General features: G+C 44.0%; 1 protein-coding gene across 3 annotated transcripts in view; it reads left to right on the forward strand.

The window, feature by feature from the left end:
- Positions 1 to 13,160, forward strand: part of LOC135407088 (zinc finger protein 532) — a 30,355-nt gene that overhangs the window by 2,141 nt on the left and 15,054 nt on the right. For all 3 annotated transcript variants that reach the window (XM_064641819.1, XM_064641818.1, XM_064641817.1), the window contains 2 exons: positions 465 to 574; positions 7,451 to 9,810. In XM_064641819.1, coding sequence (XP_064497889.1) covers positions 7,477 to 9,810 — 2,334 coding nt within the window. In that variant the 5' untranslated portion in view covers positions 465 to 574; positions 7,451 to 7,476. The remainder of the gene's footprint in view (positions 1 to 464; positions 575 to 7,450; positions 9,811 to 13,160) is intronic.

Consider the following 13,160-nt stretch of genomic DNA (forward strand, 5'->3'; position numbering starts at 1 on the left):
GTGAATGCACACTTTAGACACACAGCACTGGTATGTGGCTAACGTAGTCATAAAGGGTTCTGTATGTAAATGTACATATTTGCAGTAACTGAGATTACTTTGGCTTTTCGTGCCTTTTTATGCTTAAGGAATGGGCAAGAGCTGAGATTTATGACCCTTATTAAAATATTTTTGCTTTGCAAGGGTGGGACACTGGTTGTGCAGTCTATTTTAAAACTAAACTACATAAAATGGATTGAATGATTTGTAATTGTAGTTATGCTTGTGACTGAGGATGCTGCTTTGCATGCGGTTTTATTTACAGGGTGCTGTCTTGTGGTTTGCTTCTTTAGGGGACGTTAAGGGGGGGGTTGCTGTGCCTTTCTGTAAGGCCAAAAGGAAACAGTATTGTTGTAGAATTGTGCATAAAAGCATTGCAAAGATGCTGTAAGGCATACTGGTTTTCCTTTTTTTTTTCCTTGTAGGCCTATTGATTGTGGCTGCCTTTAACCCTTTGGTGTTTGCAGAGGTAATGCGGCTGTGGCAGTAACTGAGCACCGGCTAAAAAAATCTTTCAAAGGTCAAGGTTCACAAGGTGAGACGTGGTGGTTTGTGCTGATTATAACAATAGCGTGTAGGTACATGTGTGTGAGAAGTAAATCTGACTCCTCATTGCACACTTGGCACATTAGGAAGGAGACAATTGTTTAAGTGTTACCGAAGAAATGCTATTAAGGTCCTCCAGTTTTAATAGGATTAAAGCTCTTATTTTTAAAGACTTAGTGATATCCTGGCTAAATACACTATTTTCATTGAAATATATCCAGATATACATTGTTTTCACAATGCAGTGATATGGAATAGGCCTCTCAGTGACAATCATAAATTGTGGACCAGTTGTGGCAGTGAGCTGTTCTGTGCTGTATTACAGACTCACATGCAGAATTTGCTGTCTGATTATTTACAGGTTATTGTTTGGCCACATCTGAGTGACCCACTTGGTTTTGAATTAAGGTCTTCAGTGTTAAGCATGTACTTGATATCTCCTAGAGAGAAAAAAGCCATACAAAATAAATAGTATGGATGGCTTTTCTTAGACTGCTGTAACCTGGGGAGGATTTTGCAGCAGCCAAGTGGAAAGATGTATTTTGGGGGGTTGGATGGAGCTCCAGCACATTATCAGTGGCATGAATTATAATATTGTGCAGTAATGAAATCAGAAGAGGAAACCGGATGGGCAGTGCATCAGCTCCTGAGGGGTGACTGCTTTTAACTCAAAGCAATGGATAATGGACAGGGGTTTGTGGGGTTTTTTCTCATATGAAAAATAAATGTGTACTTAGATTCGAGCTGGCATTTGTATCTTACAGTGAAAGCGGAAGGATTCAGAGAGAGGGAGAGGGGGAGAGAGGAGGAAGCAGTAATGAATCTAGCAAAGGGAAGAACAAAGGCTGTTAGAGCTTACACAGTGGATCACTAAACATTTTGCCTTGGGGATTCTTTGCTAGAACTGTTACTTCCTATAACAGGAAATCAGCTACTCTAGAATCATAACCAGTGTGATTTTTAAGAAATCTACCCAGTCCTAGCTGTGTTAGCTGGTTGGGTAGTCTACAATCAAGATAATATGGAGGCAGAACATTGAAAGTGCTCTGTTGTGGTGTGAAATGACTGTCCTCTCCTCTGTGCTCAGCAGATAGACAGTCCTAAAAGCCTTGAGAGGTTGTGGATATTGGGTAAGTTGTGAGCTGGCTGATGATAGGCAGGGTGCCTGCATCCCAGTGACAATACAAGGAAACCTTTTTGTTTCTGACTGCAGTACATTACATAAGGTGTCGAGCTATTAATTGTAGAAAAGTGAAAATAGCGTGCTAACGTTTAGCCTGAAATTCTGGGTCTGTGGGTTTTCCTGCAGTTGTGATGTGTTGTTTCTCAGGTTTGGTAGGGCAGTGAATAGCCTGTGATGGAGCAAAATGCCTGACAGCTCCCTGTGCTGATTTCTGCTCCTGTCCTTCAGCACTGGGATGCAGAGGGTCTGTATCTGACTGTGGACGTCTGTTGCAGAGCGATGCTGGCAAACAGGAGTTCTTGTTGCATGAGAGGAGCGGTATCTCCTGATGATAGGACGTGGGTTCTCTTCCAAGTGTCAGCTAAAACTCATCTGTTACATGAGAGCACCTTTTAGGGGTTTTTTTCTCTCTGCCAGAATAGTAAGCAGCTTTAAAATTGTGAGTTCTCAAATTGATACAAGATTCTATGGATCTGTTTTGTTTGGGTTTTTGAACGCTATCTGTACTACAGATTTTTATTTTTAGCAACGAAGATTTTGAATTTGCAAGGATTTTTGTAGGCTGTAAGATAGAAACCTGACTAGATGCTGGAGTCTGCAGTGCTCTTGGTGAGTTGTATTTTTTCAGTCTAATAATATCTGTAAATGCTCTTCACCAGGAGATTGGGATTTTGCACACAGGCCAGCTTTCCAGCAGAAAATGCTGCTGATGCTGGAGGGCTGGTCCTCTATATCAGCACCCAGGATCTCATTTTGCTGGTCTCAGGTATCTGATCTCCAGAAGGAGGGTAAGGATTTATCACATTCCAAGCCCCTTTGGAGTGAATTAACTAACTGTTGTTTTCTTAATCACGTGACTGTGTGTTAAAATATAAATATGCATACAGAGAGCCAGGAACGTGTGTTCAGAAAAACCCAAACTTGACCCTGATGTTTTGGGGTCTTGTTGTTGCTCTGTTGGGCACTGCCTGGCTGGGAGAGCTGTGGCTCAGACTGGCTGCAGCTGCCACAATTCCACCCCCTTCACAAAGAAACACCTTACAGCAAAGGGGCGGGAAGTGCCACTCAGAATGGGACTCGAATCTGCAGCAGTTCTGGAATCTTAAAATTCTGTCCATTCTGGCTGTACATCTGAATTATCCCCGTGTTACTGTTACAGCCTATCTTACATACAGAAGCACAAAATTAAGGCATGTTTATAATTTGAGTGCAGAAAGAATGGTGTGTGGATTTCCTTGTTTTTCAGGAATTCAATTCCATTTTAGGAGGAATTAGGGAAGTGTCTAGGCCCAGCCCCTAACCTGGATCTCTGGATACATCCAGGTAGTTTCCATGTGGCCAGCTGTAGCTGGGGATGGCCTGTCCAGCTCCATGCTCTGGGGAGGGAGGTTCCTTGCTCATGGGCTGAAACATCCCTGGTCTTTTTTCTAGCCAAAGGCTGAACATCCTGACCTTTCAACCAGCTGTGTGTGGTTCTTTTTCAAGCTGTGCTAGAGGTGGTTTAGACTCCAGAGGCTTCCCCTTCTCTTTCCCTGCCTGTTTTCTCCTACCCAAAGAGGACTTGAGATACCCAGTTCATTGATGGGTTGGACTACAAGATGAGGCTCCTGAGGAGTCATAAACTACAGTAGTACTATTTTGTCTGTCAAAATTTTGGATTAAGTCTTTACTCACTGAGTCTTGTGCATGGAGGCAAATTGGATTTTCCTCTTTTTTTGAAGGCAGATAGATTTGGTGTATAATATTGAAAGAGTAAGTTGCTTCATATAAATTTTCACCGTGAAACAGCCCATACTTCACAAAGATGTGGAGACACATTAGGACTGGCATGACCTTATTGATGCTGTGGATGGTAAACGAGACCTTTATCCTAAGAAATGAAAAATTCTTAGGATAAGAATTACTATGCCTATTATGAAAGGAATTTCTGGGATTTCTGGAAGCAGGTGTTTGGGTTTTGCAACAGTAGCAAGCCGTGTGCCCTTCCACAGGGCAGAAGAAGCTCCCACAAAGGAGTGTGAGAGCCATGGCTGGCTGCGGGTGAAGTGGCCTCTTGCACGTGCCCCTCGCCTGCTGAGGGTGTCAGAGCAGCGAGGCTGTGATTTGAGATGTGGTTCCTGTTTCCTGAAGAAGGGGTTGTGGTTAGGTTAGCACATTGCTCTGCCTGTCTTTACAGGGCTTGGCTTTCAGAGGAAATGATTGGAAGTGTGAGTCAGTCATAACTACTAATATTTGTTGAATAGCTCATGAACTGCTCATATTCTGCCTATTAGGCTGAAGTTTGCCTAATGTTGGGATATATGTTATTGTAATTCTGATTGAATCACTTAAGTCTTCTCTACCTGATGAAGTTTCTTGGCATAACAATACAGAAACTGTAAAGAAAAAGTATGTTTTTGTGCTAGTTAGGCTGGTATTGCTCCCCGTGTAGGCATTTTGTTCCAGAATGAGCCTGATCTAATTACTCTCATTACTTTTGTTTGGACATAAGAGTAATTATTCCAGACTTTTGGAATTTTGCTTTGGAGTAGTGTAACTGTACTAATAGCTGTGTATGGCTATACCAGAACCAAGACACTGCCATGGGCCAGACCCTGAGAAGCCGTGTCTCTGGTTTCACAGGGCTGAAAAGAACACTGGTTTGCTCAGAAGAACATACAAAAGAAAAGGTCTCTGCCCTGAAGAGTCCACAACCACAAACAGAGGGAAGAACAGTGCAAAGAGTTTAGGGAAGGGAAAGGACTGTGGTCCCAAGAACATGAATGCCATAGGGAAATGAAGATTAGAGCTGGGGGGTTTCCCATTTCCTTCAATAGATTTGCTGCTGAGGGAAGCTGAAGTTGAGTAGTTGTTTGACCAAAAGCAAGGAGTTAGATATTGTAAGTATAGACAATTACATGGGATTTGAAGGCAAAGGGTAGGAATTTAATAAAGCAGAAAAGACAGGGCTGATACAGCTAAAGCAAGTGTATAAAGTCATTGGAGTTGTGGCTCAGCAATTTGGAAGGACTGGATGAATGGGAGGGTAGGTGTCAAAGAGGAAAAGTTGGTTGGTTCTTCAAAGGTTAGCAAGTAAATAAAAGAATAAAAATTGAGCATGTAAGGCCATACTTATGATCCAGAAACAAGAGAAAACTTCATGCATAGAGAATATTAACTGGAAAGGTATTGGAAAGGAAGGAGGATTATTTGTCCTTGCTAGGCTGGAAAGCTTGAAGTTGTTCTTGTACCTGACAAAAATTAGGAGTTTGAGTGGTCTGGAGATAGGACCTGTCTTGGAGCTGCCCCAGAGCATTCTGGTTTTTTGTCATCATCAGGCTGTTCAGGTTCCCCAAAATGACTCTGGTTTGAGTGTTTACAGTTGCTCAGCTTTACTCCAAAAAGTGTCCTTTCATTACAGCCAGGATTTCTAGGCAGCTTGGTCTTTCTGTGGAGAATGCTGTGCCCCAGCTGCAGGTGTCCTAAAGCCAGAGTTACAAGATAAATCTTACTTAGAAAGTGAAAAAAGTCTGTGTGTTTCTCTGGTCCCCCCCACCTCGGCAGAGCACATGAAAGGGTAGGTTTGTTTTTCCTCATGTGTCTGGAGTCCTTCCATCTGAAACGGGTACAGATACAGGGCTTGAGGAGGAGTGACAGCAATTCCATGCAGGAAAACAAAAAGCCTTTATCTGCCTTTATCAGTCCTTCAGAAGCAGATGTTTACTTCTAAGCCCTGCTTGTCCTGCTTGCTTCTTCCACGGTCAGAAGAGTTCTCATGGGCTGGTTCTTGTTTTGACATAACTCTCCAAGCGAGTGCTTCCCTGGAATGTGTTACCACACGTGGACTGGGAGAAGGAAGGCAGTGGAACAGCCAAGTACCTTCCTTTGGCTAAAACCTATGAGATTCTTGGAAGTCATGGAGAAAGGTATATTCAGATCTGTTATCTTAAGTTTGTAAGACTTGGTGGTGTCTTCTGGGCAGAACCCAGAAGCATTTCACCTCACTGCTCCATGGCTCCCTAGCTGTGTAATTCCTATTGGAATTCCATAGGCAGATTTTTTTTCCTTGTTACTTTTATCACTGAATAATAAGTAAGCAAAGTAATGCTTCAATTTTTAAAGAAACTGGTTTTCTGTTTAACTTTTTTCAAGCATTCTCAGAGCCCTTCTCAAAGAAATCCCAGTTTCTGGAAACTCCTGATTTCCTGGGGAACCAGGAGCTTGCCTCATTTCCTGTTCTGAAGCACTTACAGGCATCATGTTGGCCCAGAGAAGGAATAGGCTAACAGCTTGTCTGGCAGCCAAGGTGTCAGTTGATTTTGATCTTGAATAAAAGGCAGAGTTATCTCCTTAAAAGAAGGAGTTACTGAAAGGTTTTTGGAGAGAGGAAAAAAAAAATAGGGAGGAATGTGGCTGCAGAGTCCTGGCAGCTGGGGTTTAAATCCTGAACCTTAAGATGGGTGCGCTAGAACAGCGAGGAAGAGATGAATAAAGGGGCCAGGTTAGAATTCACCTCTTTGCATGTCATGACTGGCCATGTCCTCTGTCCCTTTTTGTTTAACTTTGATTGCTTTACATTTTGAAGAATGAGAGGAGCTCTTGCTAAGGGCAGCAGTAATTTTGGGTCCCCCAGGGAGCAAAGCCCTCTGTGTTGGTTGGAGCTCTGTCAGAGCACGGGGGTCCCTCCTGCAGAGCCCTGCAGCTCTGTGCAGTGTTCTCCCTGGGGGGGCATTTGGGAGTTCAGCTCAGGAGAGCCTGGAATTCTGTGCAGATACTTTCCTGGTTTGGAATGAGCCCAACTGAAGGAGTTCCTCAGGAAAGGACAGATGGGTCTCCTCTGCTGGGCAGTTCTGATCTTAAATATACTTGGAGGAAACAGTGGGTAAGCAGGCCTTGATTCATTGCTATTGATAAATGTTAATTAAACTCCAGGATATGTAATTAGAGGAGGTTTCAGGCTAGGGTGACTTTCTAGTCCTTTTTGAGTATTTACAACAACTGCAGAAAGACAGGTATGACAGATGCACAGCCAGAATGCAAATAATTAGTACCTCAGATCAAGAGTAACTGCATCAAGGCTTTGTGTGGATTTACATGGATTTTATATGCTCTGGTCTCTGGAATCTTTTCCATTTAATTCTTAGAGAAACTTGCTTTGTAATTTTGATATTATGCATGTGTTTATTTTTGTACTTAGGACTTAATAAGTTAGACAAAGCCACAAAACTATTAAGTGAACCATGTCAACAAATTTCAAAACCCTTCTGTATTTCTGTGAAGGTGTTGCCTGAAATGTCTGTGTGTATTTCAGTATCCTGGAAAAATCTTCCTCCTCTGCCTTCTTAAAGTTCATAATGACTTCCAGGTAGCCAATGCTGATGAACTGATGAATACCTGAGTGTTACAGATTGTTACCATCTCAAGAAGACTCATCAGGTTGATAGTGCAAATGTTAAGGAAAATCAAGACAGGAGAAATTGCAAATGCCTCCCCTTATTTTCACAAACATCCAGGTATCTTGCTGTAATCACAGTGCATGTTGGCCAGGATAGGAGGGAGTGTAGGAGAGGGCACAGGAAGAAAGTCACTGAAATTTGGGCCCAGAATGAAATGGCCAGGTTGCTGTGTGTGGAGCTGATGAATTACTATAGCTCTTGGTGTAAGACTAGAGCTTAAAGTAATGCCCATCTGCTTATTTTACAGATCTGCTTCCAATCAAATACGTGACCATGGGGGATATGAAGACCCCAGATTTTGATGATCTTCTTGCAGCCTTTGACATACCAGACATGGTTGATCCCAAAGCAGCTATTGAATCTGGCCATGATGACCATGACAGCCACATAAAACAGAACGCTCACCCCGAGGAAGATTCTCATGCCCCGTCATCATCCGACGTTGGCGTGAGCGTCATTGTGAAGAACGTGCGTACCATCGACTCCTCCGAGGGCGTGGACAAGGATGGCCACCATTCCACAGGCAATGGCTTGCACAATGGCTTTCTAACATCATCAGCTCTCGAGAGCTACAGTAAAGAGGAAGGGAAGTCACTTAAAGATGATGGGTCAGCTTCTGAGACTACGCTGAAGGATTCAGCTTTCAACCAGTTCAGCCCAATATCGAGTGCTGAAGAATTTGATGATGATGAAAGGATTGAGGTGGATGACCCCCCGGATAAAGAGGACATGCGTGCAAATTTCAGAGCAAACGTCTTGGCAGGATCTCTATCTCAGCAGGAATATGACAAACTAAAGGCACTTGGAGGGGAGAACTTGATTAAACCTGGAATCCCAGTTTCAAGTAGTATAGATAAAAATAAAGTTGCTAAACGAGAGACAGAGACAAACTCTGTCAATTTAAGCGTCTTTGAGCCTTTTAAAGCTCGAAAAACAGAGGACAAATTGTTAAAAGACAATTCTGACAAGCTTATTGAAAACAGAGTACTTGATGGAAAACTGAGTACTGAAAAAAGTGACACAAATCTTGCCAGCATTTCCCAGTCCAAAGCAAAGTCATCAGCAAAGCTTTCTTCCTGCATTGCTGCAATCGCAGCCCTGAGTGCTAAAAAGGCAGCTACAGATAGCAGTAAGGATTTACAGCCTAACTCAGGAGAGTCTTCTCCGTTACCAAAAGACATAAGTGAAAGTCCCCGGGCTATTGAAAAGTCCCCTGAGTCTCAGAGTCTCATTGATGGTGCCAAGAAACCATCTGTCAAACCACCTGACAGTCCCAGGAGTGTATCGAGTGAGAACAGCAGCAAAGGGTCTCCGTCTTCCCCTGCAGGGTCGACACCAGCAATTCCTAAGGTTCGTATAAAAACCATCAAGACTTCTTCTGGGGAGATCAAGAGAACTGTTACTAGAGTGTTGCCAGAAGTTGATTTGGACTCTGGTAAAAAGCCAGAGCAGAGTGCTTCCATGGTAACTTCCATGACATCTCTGCTGTCCTCGCCAACTTCTGCTGCTGTTCTCTCCTCTCCTCCCAGAGCTCCTCTCCAGTCCTCGGTTGTCACCAATGCAGTTGGATCTACAGAGCTTGCCCCCAAACAGGTCACTATCAAACCCGTGGCTACCGCCTTCCTGCCCGTGTCCGCAGTGAAGACAGCGGGCTCCCAGGTGATCAACCTGAAGCTCGCTAACAACACCACAGTGAAGGCCACTGTCATCTCTGCCGCGTCCGTGCAGAGCGCCAGCAGCGCCATCATCAAAGCCGCCAACGCCATCCAGCAGCAGACGGTGGTGGTGCCGGCGTCGAGCCTCGCCAGTGCCAAACTCGTGCCAAAGACGGTCCATCTCGCCAACCTTAACCTTCTGCCTCAGGGTGCTCAAACCACCTCTGAACTGCGCCAAGTGCTAACCAAACCCCAGCAGCAAATCAAGCAGGCAATAATTTCTGCAGCAGCCTCACAGCCTTCGAAAAAAGTGTCTCGAGTGCAGGTGGTGTCATCCCTACAGAGTTCTGTAGTGGAAGCGTTCAACAAGGTGCTGAGCAGCGTCAATCCCGTACCAGTTTACATCCCAAACCTCAGTCCCCCTGCCAATGCCGGAATCACGCTACCTACACGAGGTTACAAGTGTTTGGAGTGTGGTGACTCGTTTGCTCTCGAGAAGAGCCTGACCCAGCACTATGACAGGAGGAGCGTGCGGATTGAAGTGACTTGCAACCATTGCACAAAGAATTTAGTTTTCTACAATAAATGCAGTCTCCTGTCACACGCTCGTGGACACAAGGAGAAGGGCGTTGTGATGCAGTGTTCCCACCTGATCCTCAAACCAGTCCCAGCAGATCAAATGATAGCATCTCCTTCCAGCAATACTGCTGCATCCCTGCTCCAGAGCGCGGTGGGAGCTGGCACGCACTCCGTAACAAAGATGCAGTCTGGCTTAACTGGGACAGTGATCTCAGCCCCGGCGAGCTCTCCTGTCATTCCAGCTATGCCGCTAGACGAAGATCCATCGAAACTCTGTAGGCATAGTCTAAAGTGTTTGGAGTGCAATGAAGTTTTCCAAGATGAGACATCTCTTGCAACTCATTTCCAGCAGGCTGCAGACACGAGTGGACAAGTAGAGTATCCTATGTTTACATTCCAATGTTTCATCTATAAGCCTAGGAGACTTTGGATATGTTTTTACTTCCATTTAGCTGTTAATTATCTGAACCTCCGTGATTAAAATGAGAAACAAAAACCACAAAAAGTCTTGCAAGCACTTACATAGTCAATGCCAACACTTTTTAAATAAGACTTCTCTTAGAATCTTTTTAGGCCCTGAAGTCTGAAATTGACACTATATTTTTGCTAAAATTTAGCATTAGCTTTCTTCCAGCTGAACATTTTAATCCTGAAAGTAATAATAGGTTTTACTAATAATACTTTAATGATTCTTTCTGTGCTTTGGAATTTGACTAGCCCGTGGAATCCACTTAATTGGCACCCTCATTAACAGCCCGTCTGTTCAACCTGAATGGTAGCTTTAAGTGATTTGTTCTTGATTGGTCCTCAGCTTTGAGAGTTCTCATCTAGCCCCTAAGTGAGCGAGGCATTCCTCTCACCTGCAGGGACTCAGGCAGTGACAAATGGCACACTGACTGCTGACAGCAATGCCTGCTGTTTGCCTCAGGTCTTCCTTAAAAAGTGCAAAGCCCTGTTCCCTGGCACCATTCCTTGCTGTGGTGTGCCCACTGGTTTAGTTAGCTGGGTTTCCTTTCCTCTTACGAGTGCTAATGAGTTAAACTTACAAACCATTTTAAAATTCTTTGCTAATGTATGTGGCCTAACCTGAAAGAAATCCGTCATTCAATAAAACTTCCTGTTAATCAGTGTGCGATGTATTTTATAATCCTGTAGGAGCCAGGGTGGTTAATTAAACGATACAGTTGGATCTCTGTTGGGGCGTGCCAATTAAAAGGGATTCTGCTGTGTTTCAAAGCATTCAGTTGAGCTTGGTGATCCAGCTTCTTGCTATGGGGGAAGCTGAAAACCTGCATGCGTGCTCAAGCCAGTAATGCCCCGGGAATATTCCTGGGAATCCCACAGCAGTGTACAGGATAGACTTAGGTCCTGCAGTTAGGAAGAAATGCAGGTAGTCACAGGAGCGCAGGCAGGGTCCTGTCAGGATCTATTTGCTGCACTTAGGACCTGTTCTGTACCACCTCTGCAGGCTGGAATGTAAAGAGATTTGCATGTGGAAACAACCTTGGCTGTGGCTGATATGGCTGTGCCTCAGCTCCTCCTTTCCTGACTGGCTAGCAGAGTCAGACTGAGAGCCTGCATTCCCAGCAGAATGCCATTCCAGTGACCTCCTCTTGTAAGGTACTGCAGGGCTGCCTGCCTGAGTCTGATAGCAGGATGTGTTCCATCCTTAGACCTTGCTGCAGTTCTGAACAGTATCTAATGGCTGACCACAAGTATATTCTGCACCAGCTCGAGTTACTTAATACTCAGTACTTTGGATTTTTACCTGCCTGCTTTGCTGGTGCTTCCTGGTGGCAGATGGATTCTTTCCCATAACAGATCTGTTAGGTAGCATCCCATCTAAGATCCAGTAGTCCTTGCAAAAACCCTGTTGTTCTTGGTACTGGAAAAATCAAGCAAGTAAGAAGGCCCCAAGATAAAGCAAGTGGATGAGAGACAGAGCGATATTCTGAGAATAGGTTGGGAGGATGAGGCTAAAATGGAAAAAAAAAAAAGAGAAGAACGAAGATAAAGTGACGTGCTCACTTTTGGGGGGCCCTTGTCTTTACGGACAGGTAAACTAAACCTTTTGCCCTTCCCTTTCTCCCTCTGTCTGGTGCTTTTGCCCATCTAATTGCTGTTGAAAGGAAAATGTCTCCTGAAAGAGAAATGCTCTTGAAAGGAAAATGTGTTTTCAATGAGTCTAAGCAGTAAGTAAGTGTTCTCGTTCTCCTGAAACTCCTGTTATGAAGGTAGAATGTTTCATTTAAAATAAACAATGGTAGAACAGCCCTAGCAATGAAAATATGTTCCCTATAAAGTTGTTACCTTTCTGTAATGTTTTATTTCCATTAATATTCTTGTTAAAGGGAATGGGGCCACTCGCTGACAGGTTTTCTGGCTAAATGAAACCCCCATCTACTTACTAGGGAGAAGAAGTAGCAAATCTGGGCTAATGAGGTTTAATATTTATCCTAGTTACAGATAGGAGTGTATAGCTCCCATGGAAACTGCATAGCTCATTTTCCTTCATGCTCAGCGTTCTTGTGTATCTTTATTTTCCACCTCCACCATTTTTCCTTCTAACCCTTTTTTTTTTCTGAAACTTTGACTTTAAATGCAGGCAGGTGATGATTTTCACAAACTGTTTTATTTTGGTGTGGGTTGGAATGAGAGAACTGAAGTTAATGCCACCATAAGCCCAAAATAAAATGGTAAGCAAATGTGCTGAATGTCAGAATTTCACAGTAGATGCTTCTTGTTCTACTGTAATCAGTTACAATTAAACATTTTCTGTACTCATCGAAATAGCAGAGCAGGGGCCTTAACCAAGAGCATTACTGGCATGTTGGGTCAGCAGACGAGTCTGGCAGGCGGCTTTCTGCAGGCTCAGAGAGGTCACTGAGCTGGGGCTGGAATGCTGTACAGCTCTTCTGTGCCATCACATCCCAGTGTCCTTCGCTAGTGCTGCAGGCCAGAGGCTTTGGAAGGGCTGTGAAACGCTCAGACCTTTTTGTTGCTGGAATAAGAAGTTCTGTTTTGCTGTTTTCTTACACAATGAAATAATGCTGCAGATTCCCCAGTTACTGTATTGCAGCTTGTTAACACAGAAACGGCCAAAGATGGATTTGGGGAATGATACTGAAGCCCAGTAAATGTGGCAGAGTCATGGCCAGTCAGGATTTTGCCTTTAAGCTAAACTGGAGACCCCAAACCAGTTCTAGTCAGCCTGGGGGTGTGAGTCCCCCACTTCTAGCTGTAGCTGTTGGAGACCTCTGGATGGAGACTGTGTTCAAACACACCAGGCCATCATGCTCACAGAGCATTTATTTTGGGATTTCTTCAGGCATATGTTAGTAAATGATTTATAATGCAGCTCTGGAGTTCTTGTTCTGGTCTGTGTTCTTGCAGAGAGTGCACATCAGTCCATCTGCCACAGAGAACATTCCTATAAATACCCATGTCAGGAAAGAGTCTTGGGTTTGATTTTAATTCTTTGTAAGTCACTGGTGAGATTCACAAGTCCCAAGTCATAAGAAATAATAGAATAATTTGACTCTCAAGTTGTATGTAGGCCCCTTGTGCTATCAAGGTAATTTTGGGAGGCACCTGAGTAATATTTCTGTAAAGCCACATGCATCTCCTGTGGTCAGTGGTGAAATGAAGGAGCTCTGTGGTGTCAGGATGGCCCAGAACACCAGTGGGGCTGGCAGCCAGCCCCTGCCAGCTCTGTCAGCAGGG

This window comes from Pseudopipra pipra, chromosome Z (genome assembly GCF_036250125.1).
Source record: "Pseudopipra pipra isolate bDixPip1 chromosome Z, bDixPip1.hap1, whole genome shotgun sequence".
Taxonomy (NCBI): Eukaryota; Metazoa; Chordata; class Aves; order Passeriformes; family Pipridae; genus Pseudopipra; species Pseudopipra pipra.